An 18,081-nucleotide genomic window follows, 5' to 3' on the forward strand; every position below is an offset into this window, starting at 1 on the left:
GGGGAAATTTTTAGGATTAAAAATTATACGAAAACTCTATCTATTTATCTGGATAAAAACTCCCTGGCAAAACTTCACTGCTAAAAAGAAAGAATGATAAGTGGTGCAGGTACATGCTCAATTGGGGACAGATACACGCTCTGAAGGGGTCTGGTATTTCTATACTCGTATGATACACTAAAAAAACAAGAGCTAAGAGCTCATATGGCACTTGTGACGAGGTCGGAAGAGCCGAGAGCTCATATGGTACGATGTCGGAAGAGCCAAGAGCCAAGAGCTCATTTGGACGAGGTCGGAAGAGCCGAGAGCTCATATGGTACGAGGTCGGAAGAGCCAAGAGCTCATTTGGCACTTGTGAGAAGGTCAGAACCTAAAGTTAAACTTTATAGCACAAGATCCTTCTAAATATCAAATTTTCATGAAGATCTGGTCACCCTTTCGTAAGTTACAATACCTCAATTTTCAAAATTACCTCCCCCCCTCCCAATTCCACCAAAGAGAGCAGATCCGGTCCAGTTATGTCAGTCACGTATCTTAGACAGGTTTCTATTCTTCCCATCCAGTTTCATCCTGATCTCACCGCTTTAAGTATTTTCTAAGATTTCCGGTCCCACCAACTGCCCCCCCCAATTACGTTTGATCCGGTTGAGATTTAAAATAAGATATCAGAGTTACGAGGTCCTTCTAGATATGAAGTTTCGTGAAGATCCGATCACTCCTTCGTAAGTTAAAAATACGTTATTTTTCTTATTTTTCAGAATTACCACCCCCCCCCCCGCAATTGGAGCAGATCCGTTCCAATTATGTAAATTACGTATGCAAGACTTTTGCTTATTTTTCCAACCAAGTTTCATCCCAATTCTTCCAATCTAAGCGTTTCCCATCATTTTAGGTCTCCCCACCCCAAACTTCCCCCAATGTCACCAGATCCGGTCAGGATTTAAAATAAGAGCTTTGAGCCACGATATCCTTCTAAAAATCAAATTTCATGGAGATCCAATCACCCGTTCGTAATTTAAAAATACCTCATTTTTTCTAATTTTTCAGAATTAACCCCCCCCCCCCAACTACCCAAAAGAGAGCGGATCCGTTCCGTTTATGTCAATCATCTATCTAGGACTTGTGTTTATTTTTTCCCACCATGTTTCATCCCGATCCCTCCACTCTAAGTGTTTTCCAAGTTTTAGGTTCCCCCTCCCAACTCCCCGCCCCCATCACCAGATCTGGTCGGATTTTAAAATAAGAGCTCTAAGACACGATATCCTTCTAAACATCAAATTTCATTGAGATCCGATCACCCGTTCGTAAGTTGAAAATACCTCATTTTTTCTAATTTTTAAGACTTACTCCCCCCCCCCCCCAACTACCCCAAAGAGAACAAATAAGTTCCGATTATGTCAATCATGTATCTGGGACTTGCGCTTATTTTTCCCATCAAGTTTCATCCCGATCCCTCTACATTAAGTGTTTTCCAAGATTTTAGGTTCCCCCCTCCAACTCCCCCCAATGTCATCAGACCCAGTCGGGATTTAAAATAAGAGCTCTGAGACACAATATCATTCCAAACATCAAATTTCATTAAGATCCAATCACCCGCTCATAAGTTAAAAATACTTCATTTTTTCTATTTTTTCCGAATTAACCGGCCCCTACTCCCCCCCCCCGATAACCTCTGGTCGAGGTTGTCGGTTGCCCGATAACCTCTTTCAACTATTGAGTAAACGTTTTGTGAACCCACTCCAAAAAATACGAACCCCCAAAAATAATCCAGGATACGCGCATGCTGTAAAAACACGAAGCAACATACTCTAACATGCAATTAACGCCTTTAACAAAATTCCCCTACAATAGAATACAGCTGATCAGTTAAAATCTTGGCATGTATAATTTGCACTTGGTCCAACTGCGTATTAAAAAAAATCAATAAATGCTTCTGTTGACAACACAATTTGCTCAACGGACAATCTTAAAAATAAGTTGCCAAGCCAGAAAATTATTATTCGTTACATGAAATTCGACAAAGATCCGTTTATCGGAAAACTGAACTGTTTATATGCTTCATTATGAAGTTTTGACAGCATCTTTGGAAGAAAATGTTATTTAGCTGGAGGGGTAATCAGAGGTCAGGGGGGCAAACTGGGGTTTAGAGGGAGTAGTTGTCCCCCTGACCGATAGAAAAATACGTTAGATTTCTTGTGTAGGTGTAATTGTTTACCGAAATCAATTGACTCTTGGAATCTGAATTTTTGCGGCAGAAAATATTTTAAATATATATATATATATAGCTAACTTTAGATCATCGATTATAGACTAGCTTTATAATTTGTATCATAGCTTGAAATTCACTGTTGTAAAGAACGAAATTACCGTATTTCCAGAGTTCATATTATTTCTCATTTTGATCTTTATTTCGAGTAATATTTAAGCATGTTTCTTACACTTTAAGATTGTATGCCTAACTGGTGTCATTACTGTAGCTTCCAGTATTCTAATCTTGAGTCACAGGTTTATCTTCCTATCCTTCTAAAGTTTTTACAACTGCGATGAAAATACCCTGGACCTTGGCTACTCTAGTCTAAAAAATATCATCATAATAAGCAATTTACTGCCTTGAGGAACCAAGATTCTTCGTTCAGAGAGTTTCTCTGAACAAATGTTCAGAGAGTTTAATGTTCAGAGAGCTTATGAATAGTTTCTCTCAAATACTCATCCCAGGGTCCAAAAACGCTCCAAAAGGTAATTAGCTTTCCTAAATGTTCGCTTTTGGCTAACCCTAGAAACTATTCCCCACAACCCTCAGGGTAAGGGTTGTAAGTTATGCCCTGGGTGAACATAAGGCTTATATAGAAAGGGTGATCGTATAAACTTTGGAGGGGGCTCAATCTTCCGGTTTCCTTCTTAAGATTCAGAGTGATCGGAGTGTTGATACCCCTCCCACTCCTCGTACTTTCCTGAAATAAACCTGATAGAAGTTTTGAGCCGGCCATTTCTTGTCGCAGAGACTTCAAAAATGTTTCGTTCGAATGGAAATTGAAAGGGCTATTCCCTTTTAATAGTCAAAGTGAATATAGGGTTACAAGCTCCCCAACACCCATCAATTCCCATGATATAAGCGTTTGGTTCAGCGTAGTTGAAAAGTCTGGAAATTATGTCTTTTAGGATGACAACCCTCCTCCATATAACCTCAGCACGAGGGTTGAAGGTTATGCCCCGAGGGCTTATAAGGTTTATGTGAAAATCATGGTCGTATAAACTCTGGAGGGGGCTTGTTTGATTGGTAATCAGATGTTCTAGTGTCCTTTTTATGAGTCAAAGTGATCGGGGGTGGTCCCCCTACGTCGAATTTTCCACAAATGCAAGCGATACAAATTTTGAGATAGTAATTTATTCAAAAATAGTCCGAAGATCATATAATATGATATTAGGGGTTGACGAAATTCCCCAAAATCTGAGGGTAAGGATTGTTAGTAATGCCCCAAGGGTATACAAGGTTTTTATGGCACTTGGTATTAACCAAGTGACATATAGCATACGCAAATTCTGTCGGTCTGTCAGTCTGTCTGTCGGTCCCGGTTTTGTTACTTTAGGCAATTCTAGGTAAGCTAGGACGATGAAATTTGGCGGGCGTATCAGGGACTAGACCAAATTAAATTAGAAATAGTCCTTTTTCCGATTTGACCATCTGGAGGGGGGAGTGGGGGGCGCTAATTCGGAAAAAATTGAAGTATTTTTAACTTACGAACGGATGATCAGATCTTAATGAAATTTGAAGTTTGTAAGGATATTGTGTCTCAGAGCTGTTATTTATTTCTGAAAAAAATTGTTATTTATTTTTGAAAAATTAGAAAAAATGAGGTATTTTTAACTTAAAAACGGGTGATCGGATCTCAATGAAATTTGATATTTAGAAGGATATCGTGTCTCATACCTCTTATTTTAAATCCCAACCGGATCTGGTGACATTGGGGGGGGGGGGTAGTTGGGAGGGGGAACCTTATATCTTGCAAACACTTAGAGTGGAGGGATCGGGATGAAACTTGGTGGGAAAAATAAGCACAAGCCCTTGATGCATGATTGAAAAACCGGAACGGATCCGCTCTCTTCGGGGTGGTTAGGGGGGGGGGCAATTTTGAAAAAAAAAAAAAAAATGAGGTATTTTTAACTAACGAACGGGTGATCGGATCGCAATGAAATGTGATATTTTGAAGGATATCGTGTCTCAAAGCTCATATTTTAAATACCGACCAGATCTGGTGACATTGGGGGAATTTGGTGGGGGGGGGGAAACCTTAAATCATGGAAAACGCTTAGAGTGGAGGAATCGGGATGAAACTTGGTGGGGAAATAAGCAGAAGTCTTAGATACGTGATTGACATAATTGGAACGGATCCGCTCTATTGGGAAGGGGGAAGGTTAAGTCTGAAAAATTAGAAAAAAATGACGTATTTTTAACTTACGAAGGAGTGTTCAGATCGTCATGAAACTTCATATTTAGAAGGACCTCGTAATTCAGATCTCTTATTTTGAATCTCAACCAGATCCAGCGTCATTGGGGGGGGGGAGCAGTTAGGGGGGGGGGTCAGAAATCTTAGAAAATACTTAAAGCGGAGAGATCAGTATGAAACTGGATGGGAAGAATAAAAACCTGTCTAAGATACTGACTGACATAACCAGACCGGATCTGCTCTCTTTGGTGGAGTTGGGAGGGGGGGGTAATTTTGAAAATTGAGGTATTTGTAACTTAAGAAAGGGTGACCAGATCTTAATGAAATTTGATATTTAGAAGGATCTTGTGCTTTAAAGCTCTAATTTTAAATTCCGACCAGATCCTGTGACATTGGGGGGGGAGTCGGAGGGGGAAACCGGAATTCTAGGAAAACATGAAATTTGGGGCCTTTTTATCTTACGAATAGGTGATCGGATCTTAATGAAATTTGATTTTTAGAAGGAATTCATGTCGCAGAGCTCTTACTTCAAATCTTGACTAGATCTTTTGACATTGGGGGGAGTTGGAGGGGGAAATCTTGGAAAAAACTTGGAGCGGAGGAATCGGATGAAGCTTGGTGGATAGAATAAGCAAATGTCCTTTATACGTGATTGACGTAACCGTACTGGATTCGCTCTCTTTGGGGGAGTTGGGGGGAGAGGTTCAGTGATTTGGCGAGTTTAGTGCTTCTGGACGTGCTAGGACGATGAAAATTGGTAGGCTTGTCAGGGAGCTGCACAAATTGACTAGATAGTCGTTTTCCCGGATTCGACCATCTGAGGGGCTGAAGGGAGAGGAATAATTAGGAAAAATTAGGGATTTATAACTTAAATAAAATATTCCCCACAATTTACCTTCGAATGTCTAACTTAATAATATCAGTTGCTTCTATAATATCACAAGATATTGCTTTGTCAACTTTTTTGTAAGTCCACACGCTCATAATTTTTTTTATATTTATTTCAATATCCACCTAAATATTCCTTAAGAGCTTTATTTTAATGACCTTAGTTTGCGCAGCCAAAAATTTTTGGCAGCATTAGTAGCAGTATGCGCATAATAGCTTTGCATAATAACAGGAACTCGCTATTTAGAAAAAAATGTTTTAGGGGTCTTCTATTTTCAGAAATTTTCGTGTCGAACCAGTGGTCATAGAAAAAGAGAGATGGTTAGTTCAACCAAATTTTTGAATTTAAAGACCCTTTTTAAGTAGGCCTTGGACCAGGGGTGATTCTGGCCTCTTCTATGCCCGAAGTAAAAGCCTTGATTAACACCGACCCCCCCCCCATCTCCCATAAAATTTTCATGCCAATATTTACCGAAATTTTTATTTATTTATAAAATTATTTCCAAATTACTATTTAATTAATCATTCATTTTGAATTGTTTTAAATATATTACTTAAATTATTTAGTTATTTTCATTAACTTTTAATTATGTTATATTAATTATTATTATTTGATTTTTTTTCATTTGACGATTAATGAATAATATCCTAATTATTTTCATTTATTAGCTGCGCCTTCCACTTTGTTTTAATCAAAATAAAATTACAAAAGAATTGTAACCTTTAGACTACTTATTTGAGATTTTGCGCCTCTAAAATTTCTGCGCGTGGGGCAACTGCCGCCTCCGTTCCCCCTTAAACCGCATATGTATCGTGTCTTGATAAATTGTTGTGTTACTAACTGATAACTTTTTGTTTAATGAGAAAAGGGCTTTTAAAACTAGGGTCTCCTTTCAGATTATCGTCCCGCCTAAATTCAAGAAGGACATTGAAGATATTGATTCAATTGAAGGTATGTCAGCACGACTGGATTGCGAAGCAGAGGGCGAACCAAACCCAATCTATGAGTTCACTGACGCAAAGGGTAACAATATAACTGGCCAACATGGATTAGATATCACCCCTAACCCTGGCATTCTTAATATTGAAAAAGTAAAGATAGAAAATGCTGGTGAATACAAGTAAGCTTTTATTATTGACCTAGTTTTTTTTCAATTTGATTGTTTTTTTTTGTTTTTTTTTAGCATTTTTCTATGCATTTATAAGCTGATGTGATTTTGCCTGCTACGAAAACTTGATCGTATAAACGTTTTTTTTGGATGAACACGAATATGCCTATTGCTTCCTTCTGGCAAAAGAAGTTCTTTTATCTTCAGCCCAATGTAAACACAAAAAAGTAATTTTTATAAATGGTGCGGGGGGGGGGCTTGACTTAAAAACAGCCACTTGTTTAGAATTATGAAAAAAAATTACGGGTTATTCATTCAAGCTTTTGGGGTATAATTTCTCCCCACCCTCACTGTGCTTTATGCGACCCTGGTGCAATACATGCAGCTTGACAACTCTGAACACTTGAAAATTCTGTTGAATGTCGTTCGATTTTTGACGTGTTAAGTTTAATTTATAACGATAATTTAATTGATATTATACCGTAACTTAGTAAAAAGTAATAAATGCAGTTGTTCTCCCTGGCAATGCATTGTGCTGTTATAAAGATATAAATATATTTTATGCTGTTATAAAATAAAGATATATCTTGATAGGATCTTAATTTTAATTAAATAAAAAGTATAATGAAATAAAACTTGCATAAACGATTTGCATAAACGTTAGACTTTAGTGTCGTTATGTGCAAGCGGTATAATATATTTTAAAGCAATATGCTCAAATAACTTTGAAAGGTTGTTTATTACCTCTATACATCGTAATGTCACTCTCGTAAAAGATTAGATGAGTATTTTACTGCTGTCACAAAATTGTAAATCAGACTGTTGAATAATGATTGTTAAAGTGATTGATGAAGAATTTATCTTCAACTCTTTCTGGAATCTGAATTTTAAAGAGGAATGATTTCAACTAGTTGCCTTTTCACATTTGTATTAAGGAATTTCTTCGAAAAAAGCTCCTTGGATTTGTTGATGCATTTTAGAGATAATATTTTGTTCGAAAGGAAGAAAGGAAGAAAATAATTTTTATCATAGACGGACTGGGATAAGTTTGAATATAACTTTTTTTCTATATTGGTCTAATCCTGTTATTCCAGATTTCGTCTTCCTTTTTTGGTTTTCAAGTAATTCAAAAGTTTTAATTTCTACGAAGATGTGTTATATATTCTTTTTTCCATTCAGAAATGTTTGAAAAATTTATATTTTGTTTTCAAAATTATTTTTACCATACCGGGACAACACTCTTGGATAATTTATTATCGTTGTTAGGAGCCTAGAAACTTGAAACATTTTTTCAAATTTCTTCTGTAAAATTTATGGTGCTTAACATAACGTCTTTTGAGCTCCTGCAGTCAACCTGACGAACCAAATTTCAACAAAATGTATACAAATTTGTTTATATGCATCTTATTACGTTTTTAAGACTCGGGACAAAATTTATAAGGGGTGGAGGTGGGGTGGGAGGTAAACCCGGTAATACCCTCCCCTGGATAGAGTTTTGCCTGAATAGAATTCTATTCCCCTGAATAGAATTCACAAAAAAAAGAATATATTTTTCTTTTTGTTTTATGCCTGTCGGTTGATAGGCTATACTATTTGGATATAGCAGAGTATAATGGCAGCCCTGCTTATCGGATAACTTGTATTAAAAAAGCTGTAATGTATTTTTTTTGAGGATCAGAGAAAATTATTTTGATCCCCCCACAAACACACTCATACTGTAGGTTTATCTAAATTATAATTTGGAAATATTATCCTCATTTGATCCTCCATCCAAAACGGATTCCTCTCCTAGTTAATCGAATCCTTTATACATCTACGCATATAACATAGTTTACTATCGTTTCCTTTTTTATTATTATTATAACTATTATTATTATTATTATTATTATTATTATTATTATTATTATTATTATTATTATTATTATTATTATTATTATTATTATTATTATTATTATTATTATTATTATTATTATTATTATTATTATTATTATTATTATTATTATTATTATTATTATTATTATTATTATTATTATTATTATTATTATTATTATTATTATTATTATTATTATTATTATTATTATTATTATTATTATTAATACGAGCAAATGCAGCTTTCAAAAAAAAAAAATTCAAAAAATAAAAATAAAATCACCTAAAAAATGAATTCAAAACAAATATTCAATGCTGTCTAGCTTGAACCCTAGACTTCCAAGTCGAAAATTAAACGCTCCAGTATATGAGCCAGTATCAATTGATATTTAGTTTTACACCTTTCTGTCATCAATGTACATGAATGTATTTTTTTTCTAGCATTGCCAGCGCACTATTATTATAATTCATTAATTAAAAAAATGTTTTTCCTGATGAAAATGAAGATTGAAGCTGGAACTGAAACGAACAAAAATTACTGCTTCACAGCAACATATGTTTGTAAAACTGTTTCGAATGAACTGGCTCTTGATATTTTTCTACGTTTGTACAGTTCTGAAACTGGGACTTAACTGAAAACACTAAACTTCCGCCACAAAACAGGGTTAGGAGCAGAAATCCTTAAGAGCCTTTATAACTACAAATGATGGGAAATACGATAACATTCAGCAAATCCTTAGAATACCCTATTTTATTATTCAAACACCTAAGATGGTGCGTTATGTATATGCTGCACTTATTAGAACTCAAAAATTTCAGACCGAAATTGTTATCAATAATCTAATTACGAATGGTTAAAAGCCCTTCATATCTTTTCTTATTTACTTTTATAGTTTTTGAAATATTATTCTTAGTTGCTGTAATATAAGCTATGGGTCTTGGAATTTTTCTCTCTTTAGAGGGAAATAGACCTCTCACCCATCTAGGGGTTATTTTTACTCTAAATCTATCATTTAAAAACTTACATATTTTTAGGTTTAAACGAAACGTTTCATTAGTTTTATTCTCAATTTTCAATCTTGATTGGTTTTACCTCGCCTATAAATATTGACCCCTCCTCCAAGTTCCTAATCTTTCGTGACTAAAAAATATCACCTCTAAATATAAAAATACCTTTCATTTGATACCCTACATGTAAAGTTAGCAACAAAAACAATCCTTTTTACCCCCCTCCCCCCATTTGCACTCTTGGGAAAGATCGTTGGGTACTTACTGATATAGCCTACTTTCTACTTAATATTCTTCTAATATGTTTCTCTGACGTTCAATCCTAATGAAACATACAAAATGAAGATACAAATATAATGCTTTAGAAACCACTTCGGGCTATATATTTGCACATTAGGAGTGGGGGTGGTTCAGCATAGTGGGTATGCATGGCTAATTTGTTAGGTGCAATTATTCCGCATATATGCAGTGAGAATTGTTTTCTAACTTCATACTGTCTAAATATTTTATCATTCCCACCCCCCTTTATGTGCAACTATAATGCCCAAATTATATATTTTCCATCTATTCTGTCACTTCTCTTTGTCTTGTCTCACGCTAAGCTGAAGGAAACTAACCAAAAAAACGGTTCTTTGATGCGTCAATGAATTATCAACTTGAGCAGTAGGGAGTTTATCATACATGGTTCTGCTCTTGGCCCATAAATATTCTCCATAGCTTAGTCCCCGAGACGGAATAAAAACAGCTCGTGTACTTATTTGAAATGATTGCCAATTGCACCTCGTTACTTGTTTTTATTTTTCTGTTTACTTATTTTTTCTTTTTGTATTATAAGTTTGTTTTTCTTTATTTGTTCCTAATCATACCGATAGCTGTAGCAATGAGGTAAAACTCGCCCATTTTTTTTAATCCTAGATGTCGAGCATCAAGTGACGGTGGAACTATCGAAGCGGTGAGGAGACTACGAGTTATTACCAACACTACTAAGAAGGAAATGTGGACTTGGTCACAGCGACCTGTGAACTTGACGTGCAGAGCATCGAGTATTCCAAATGCTACAATTAACTGGTGGAACAGCCGTTACAATGCTCTCATTGACGAAAACGACCCCCGATACAAAATATATAACCAAGATGGAGAAAGCACGCTTTTGGTATTTCTTAATATATTATTTCTTAATATTTGCTTCTTTAAAATTTCACTCTAGAATTTACAGTACTCGTTTATTTTTACACTAGCCAAACAGCATGTCAGGACACATGGATACAAGAGGAAAAATGCTTAGCGTTCACTGCTTCGTGAGGACAAAAAAAAGTTTGTCTCCTCTCAAACACAAAATCCTAAGTCCCCTTGCAATAGATACAAACAACAAGTAGAAATAACATGAAATTTTTTTAAGGTAGTGCAACTTTATCCCTAAATAAATATTTCTATACTAAATCGAAGGGCCGTCCTCAGCAAAACAAATTGAAATATAAAAGAAGTTCTCATTTAAATCCGTCCATTTAAGGCAAAAACTTTTTAAAACTGTGTTGGCACCCTTATTTCAGGGAAGTTCAGCCAGGAATGTTAACTTCCTTTGAGAATTCCTAGTTGAACTTCCACAAATTAAGGATGCTAAGACGGTTTTAAGAAGTTTTTAGCTTTAATAGTTGTATATTAAAGTGAGTTTTTTTTTGTATTTTAATTTGTTTTGCTGAGGACGGCCCTTCGATATAGAGTCGAAATATTCATTTAGGGTAAAGATTGCAATGCCGTAAGAAAAAATTCTCTGCTATTTCAACCTGTTCTTTGTATTTATGATGGAAAGGTAGTCTGGCTTTGGTCTTTATTTAGGTTCCTTTAGCATTCCTTTACCAGAAATGCATTGTTTTGGCTTCTTTTTCTCTCTGGTTTTTCCTTTTATAAGTCATCCCATATACTACGACTAAAGACCGTAGTGAGTAAGCCTTTATAACTCTAACTGACTAAAACAATCCCGGAAAGAATGTATTACAAAAATGGAGCAAGTCACTTTTGGTATCCTTTTTCTTACTTATTTATTTTTATTAACTGATTAAATGAACAGCTTGTCGCTATCGATCACTACAATGATTTATTTATGTTATTTCTCTGAATTGAAAAACAGTGTTTTTTTGGGTTTTTTTTGTAAAGAATTAAATTAAAATATTAAACGAGCAAAAACAGGGAAAAAATAACAAAATTACTGCCTGACTTGACAACCACATAATAAGGACAGAGAAGGGAAAACATATTTCCCTTTCACTGCCCGTGTCAAGACAGAAGAAATAAGAAGTCGAACTTACAACGAACAGAAGCTACTGCTACTACTACCAACAACTCAGCCGGGCACCTAGAACAATCCTTAGGGAATTTCTCTGGAAAACATCTAGCAAATCTTCATCCGCATTTCGGAGCGCCCATGCTTGATAGCCATATTTGACCACTGTCATCACTGTAGCTTCTAATATTCTAATTTTGGTTTACAGAATTATCTTCCTATTCTTCCAAGCTTTTTTTTAACTGTGGAATACACCCTGAGCCTTTGGCTATTCTACTTTTAACATCTTCACTTCTACCATCGTCTTTACTAATAATACTACTAGGGTAAGTGAAGCATGCCTGATCAATTTTTCGGTATCCAACATCACCTTTTCATCTTTACTTATTCTTAGGCTTAGTTACTTAGTCTTCTTGAAATGAATTTTAATCGTATTCAAACACCCTGAACTCTCAAAACCCATGAAAGTTCATTCATTTTGCTTACACTTTCATCTAGGATGCTTAAATCATCAGCATAATCTGTGTACAGAAGTTTTTCCTCTCCATTTGGTTCCGAGGTCTTTCATTGCCTTTCATGTGCTCCTTAAGATAAATTCCACCAATATGATCAATATAAAGGGGGTAGAGCACAACCCTGCTTTATTCCTGATTTAATACAAAACCAGCCGCCGCTAACCTCATTCTCTACCTTAACCGCAGCAGTGTTATTCTCGTACGTAGCACTAATCACTTTAATATATTTTTCCGGTTCGCCAAACAAGGATAAAACCTTTGCCAAAGCTCTTCTATCAACAAAATCGAACGAATGCTCATAATCTATAAAACTGAGGACCAAAGGTGTTTGACAACTCAGGCACTTCTTAATCATTAACCTCAGAGTGAATGTTTGGTCGACAAATCCTCTATCTCTTCTAAAACCGCACTGTTCTTCTCTAAATACTTTGTCTTCAGCATCTCTTAGTCTAAAAAGTATTATATTACTAAGTAATTAACTACCTACAGATACCAGGCTAATGCCACGATAATTACAACACTTAACTCTCATCATCTTTTTTATACAGTGGTTTAAATAAGGTATTCCTAAAATCGTTACGTAATTCTCTTTTTTCAAAAATAACTCATAATCTTAAGTAACTTATTTCTAACCTCAGAGCCATCATATTTAAGAAACTCATTTACCACTCTATCAGCACGTGGAACCTTATTACTTTTTAATCCTATTAGTACTGTCACTAATTCTTCTACGCAAAACATATTCCTTCACATCCACGGTATCACAAACTTTATGTTCCGTCCATCTCCCTTTACAATATTTTACTATTATGCCGTCTAGCTGCATCTTCAAGATCCTGGGCAATTTTATCCGTGGCTTCCACTTCACACATCTTTAGTTCATATTTTAATGCTTTCTCTACTTTCTTTCCATTCCTTTTGTTTTCAAATGATCTATCATTCAGATAATTCTTGTACTAGCCCCTTCTTCTCTCTATTAAACATAAAGCTTTTTCACTATCATTCCTAACGGCAGTCCTAACTTTCTTCCCTAAGACACCATCAGCAACTTCACAAATTTTTCTTCTGAAAGAAAAAAAAAATCATTAAAAAAAAAAAAAAAAAAAAAAAAAAAAAAAAAAAAAAAAAAAAAAAAAAAAAATGTTTTCTAAAAGAAAAATTTCGAACGTTGTAGTTTTTATTTATCAAACTTCAGCAACTGGAAGAGAAAAGTTACGATACTAATCAACATTACAGGGAAGATATATCCTACTTTTTTTGACGGAGTTAGGAGTAGTCTCGACGGAGTATAGGATTTTCTATCCTACCCTTTAGAGCAACTACATTTGGGACTTTCAATTTCATTCCTCTGTCATAAAAGAGTCACTTTTATTAAAACTTTTTCTTCTCATTTAATTTCTTCCAAACGAATAGAAAATTAATTCCCTAATAAAAGTTTTCAAATGAACATTGATAGTTCTCAGTTTTTGAAGTACTCTTCAGTTTGTTGAAGGAATAGTTTGAATTGACGAAGTAATTAATAATTACCCAATTCATTCGGTACATTTTAAAGGAATGCGTTTAAAATAATAATAAAAAACAAACAAACAGAAAACAAGAAAAAAAGGAAAATAACATACCAAATTCGTTTATATGCATTTTTGTTCCATCTTTAGTCAGACACAAATTTCATCTGGGGCTCCACTGTTTTTTTTTATGACACTACATAAAAAGATTGAATAAATTGCTGTGTCTGAACCATAAAAAAAAAAACCGGCTTTTACTGTCTTGACGTGCAATAAACAATAAATCAATAAATCCTCCCTAAAATAGCTCTTGTAATTGACTGAAGAATATTTAAAATAGTACGTTTTTTCCACGTTACTAACCAACCCTTGAAATGTAAAGGTTTCCGAACCCGCAGAACGTAAGGAGTCAATATTTCCCTTTTCAAGTTTTAAATAGAACAAATAATTTTATGTCACCAATTTTTATGACTTTTTAAATTCATTGTGTGTTGGAGTCTTCACAAAGGGCGTAAAATAAGGATATTGACCATGCTCGATATTAAATCCGAAACAAGGCTACTTTGCTTATATTGAAAAGCTTGGAAAAGATTAGAATTTAAGCCATAAAATTCATGATTCTTCCTTATCAATGTAGAACTTGACTTTATGTTTGTTGCAAAAGCATTAAAAAGTATGGTATTCAGTCATCAATCATTTCATAAATACTAAAACGCTATTACAAACGTAAAAAAAAGTATTAATAAGGAATTCTCGCGCTTAGTTGATTGTTTTGTCCAGCAGCCAAATTAATTAATTCTACGTGTTTGTAATGTTGAGATGTTTCCGCCAAAGCAGTTCTCTGTTCTTTAAAAGTAAGGAATTTTTACCCTAAGCAAATCTAATTAAGGAGCAATTAAGCAAAAACAATTTCACGAATGCTAAATAATAACTTGGAAGTATTTTACTATCCTGTATTTATTATCTTAGTCATCAAATACGTGAACGAAACATAAAAGCTTTCTAGAGACTTTTACACAAAATATGTTTGATACACTAATATTGGTGCATATGAAATTCAGAGAGTTTAGTGGAATTTTTTTTAACTACCCTTTTATAAGATACCAATATCCCCCAAAAACATCCCACTGCCTTCTAAATATGATTGGATGTCCTTGTTTTTAACTGGAAATTGTTCCTACTACCATGCTTAAAATTTTTCACTGTTTGGTTTATTTTCCATAGACTCCGACATGATTTTCAACGAGCTAATTAATGAATTAAATTTAAATAAATACTTCCATAAAGCATTGTGTAAAGTGTATATTGTAAGATGCGCGATGCCAGCCCTGTGATAATGCATTACTGATAAATAATGTTTTTTTTATCATATTAAATAAAAAAGTTTTCTAAACAAAAGTAAAGAACGAAAATATGTCTAAACCAGAGTAAAAAAAAAAAAAAAAAAAAAGACACTATAATGATTAATCTGCAAAAAGTAAATAGAAAAAACTTAATAAAAATGAAACTAATATTCAATTAATACGTAAAACACTCTGAATTTACTAGACAAATGAACGAGGAAGTCGTCTTCCAAGCATAAAACTTGCACAAATTACAATCAATCAACAAATCGAACTAAAAACAGACAGAAATTACAATGATTTGCTCAAAACAAGCAAAAATGAATATGAATAGGGCTGAAAACCCCCATGCCCTTTCAAGACCAGAACATAATTTGTGCTTTACTAAAAAAATGACTGGATTGTCAGTTTAATATATATTCCTTAAAGTTTTAATAATTTTTTATTTATTAAAGCTCAAAAAGTTGCTTGTGCTGTAATTGGAGTGCAAGGTGGAAGACTTCGCCCATCATATATATATATAGTAAAAACATTTTAAACATGTAAAAGTAAATTGAAAACATCTTAAATGTATTTTGTTTTCGGTAAACCGCAAATTGTGTTCTAGTCATGAGAAGGCACCGGGGCTGTCAGCCCTACTCATGTTAATTTTTGCTCGTTTTGAGTTTGACTCGCTCATTTATTGTATGATTTAAATAAAAAATACATTTTTTCACTTTTTCAACTTTTTGAACCTTATATGCCCCCAGGGCATAACTTGCAACCCTTGCCCTGATGGTTGTAAGGGGGTTGTCATCCTCAAAGTCATAATTTCCAGACCTTCCAACTACGCTGAACAAAATGGCTTTCTAAAAATTCTGATTCAATATGGTTAGGGAAATGATTGGGGGAGGGTACATTCACCCTCACAACGCTTTTGGCTATTAATTTCCAATCAAATGAGCCCTTTTTGAAATTTCTATGACATTTCCTTTGATAGGAAGTGCCCAGGCTTAAGAAAAAAAAGAGCCTATGATGAAATGGTGAAGCAGTTACCATACTAAACATAAATTGTCGCCTTGGATTTAGAATAAAGTTACGTAAACCCTATTAGTTTTCCGTATCTCGTTTTCAATTATATTTATAGTTCTCTAGAAAAAAATACAATTTTTTAGTCCATTTTGAAAACGAGCCTTTTAGTAAAAAAAAAAAAAAAAAAAAAAAAAATATGCTGATAACTTTTAACTTTTTAGTGTTCTGGAAAATTAAAAAGTCTTTAGTCTTCTCTGAGTCTTATTTAGTCTTCTTAAAAATAGTTTTCTAATTTTTATTTCACATTAAACACGTCTTTAGGGGGAGAGATATCTCGACTCTAATTAGAGTAATTTCTGTTGGGTTCGTTATCCATTGTAGTTTTTGTTTGATTTTTTTCTGTTTACAGTAATTTTTGTTTATTTAAAGTTTGATTTCTTGCACAATCTACTTTGCATCTGATTCTTCACTTTTGTTTTATTTCTTCACTTATTTATTTTCAGTATAGCTGTGTATTTTCTGTTTGGAGATGTTGCTTGTTTTTTAATTTTTGCCATAAATTCCGACGATAGGTAAATCTTAGATAGGTAATTCCTAGGATTTCTAGTATTAGTGAGATTTCCAATGGACTTGGTGAAAGCTTGCAATGCACGTAATAACGCCTAACAGCCATTTTGTGGACTGAATTAACCGTCGGATTGAGCTTTCATCGTACACTATGCTACCGACAAATGTCATTCTAAATGCATGATACACTTCATGCATTAAAAAAAAATCTATAAAATTTTTTTTCTATTTACAGCAATTGTATGCGCATCTCTGAGCTAAAATGCGGAAATGAAAATACATAATAGGGAAATCTAGAATAGTGTAAACACTTTATTTATAGATTATTTTTCATACAAGCGGACAAAAAAAAAGCTCTTGAGCCTGAACGTTTATTGGTGAAGGAAGCAAGTAGTTAAGAAGAGTTATCGGTCTAACCTGGGATCAGAATGCTATAATCCTAGGGAACCCAAGTTTTCTTAGAGGGAGAGCTAACTAAGTAGATATGGAATACACCTTAGTTCCGACATCAAAACGCTTCTGAAATAACTGAATGGATTTTGTGAGACTATTCTCAGAGGTTGATCTGTGCTTAACTGTGTTTGTGGTTCATTGTAGTTTATAGATAAGCGTCCCCTTGCATCAGCAAACGCATCAGCACTAGATACCTCATCCCTTCTGCCGTAACATGACTTGTTGTTTTCCAGGTCACTCCTGAGGATGATAGTTTCTATGGTGAATATCGATGTTTGGCTAAGAATAAGCACGGATATGCTGAACATTTCATCACACTAAAGCAGGCCCATGTACCTCAGCCCCCTACTCAAGCTACCTTCGAAACTGTAACAGGTAAGAGCAACCCCTTAGGCATAATGCCTTAAAGTTTCTTTTGAAATTCAAACCTCTCCGCGTTTTCCCTCTTTAAAGATAATTTTTGTCGTTTTGCTGCTAGGGATTGCGGGTGAATTCCACGTCAAAATATGTCCTACTGATCAGGCAGTTTATCATGTTTTTCTCCTTTTTATTCGTTATTTTTATTTAAAAAGAAGTGGTTCTAATTTTTTGGTTGTAATTTATTATTATTATTATTATTTCATTTTCGTATTATGTCATCTATCGTCATTTTACATTTTAAAAATATGTTTAAAAGGGGGCATGAGTCCAAGCATTATTCTTGGTTGGATTTATTTACGTGAGGCTGCTGTTTTATCATGTCAAAATGCTGATTAATGAGCTTGTATTGTAATGGTCTATCTTAAATATATTACACAGAAGATGGAATGGGAACTAAGTCAAAGCTTGCAAAAATTCTTTTTGAAATATTTTAAGTATGTCCAAAAGATGTGTTTCCAAGTCTTCTTATTCTATAGGAATTTGTCTTTAATTGAGCCAAGTGATCATTTTGATAAATAAAATGACTTTATCGGACTTTATTTGATGTGATAATTGCTTCTTTTTGTTCTACGTTTGAACTGTGAATTTTCTTTGGATGACAGTAGTAATTTTAGAACATGAAAACCTTTTTTAGAGGACTACTCAAAGAATATGGGTAACTTATAAG

General features: G+C 34.2%; 1 protein-coding gene across 1 annotated transcript in view; it reads left to right on the forward strand.

The window, feature by feature from the left end:
• Positions 1–18,081, forward strand: part of LOC136028949 (fasciclin-2-like) — a 45,907-nt gene that overhangs the window by 9,566 nt on the left and 18,260 nt on the right. Inside the window, exons 2-4 of the mRNA XM_065706947.1 lie at positions 6,231–6,454; positions 10,235–10,472; positions 17,228–17,369. Of these exons, the coding sequence (XP_065563019.1) occupies positions 6,231–6,454; positions 10,235–10,472; positions 17,228–17,369 (604 nt within the window). The remainder of the gene's footprint in view (positions 1–6,230; positions 6,455–10,234; positions 10,473–17,227; positions 17,370–18,081) is intronic.

Source organism: Artemia franciscana, chromosome 7, assembly GCF_032884065.1.
Source record: "Artemia franciscana chromosome 7, ASM3288406v1, whole genome shotgun sequence".
Classification (NCBI taxonomy): Eukaryota; Metazoa; Arthropoda; class Branchiopoda; order Anostraca; family Artemiidae; genus Artemia; species Artemia franciscana.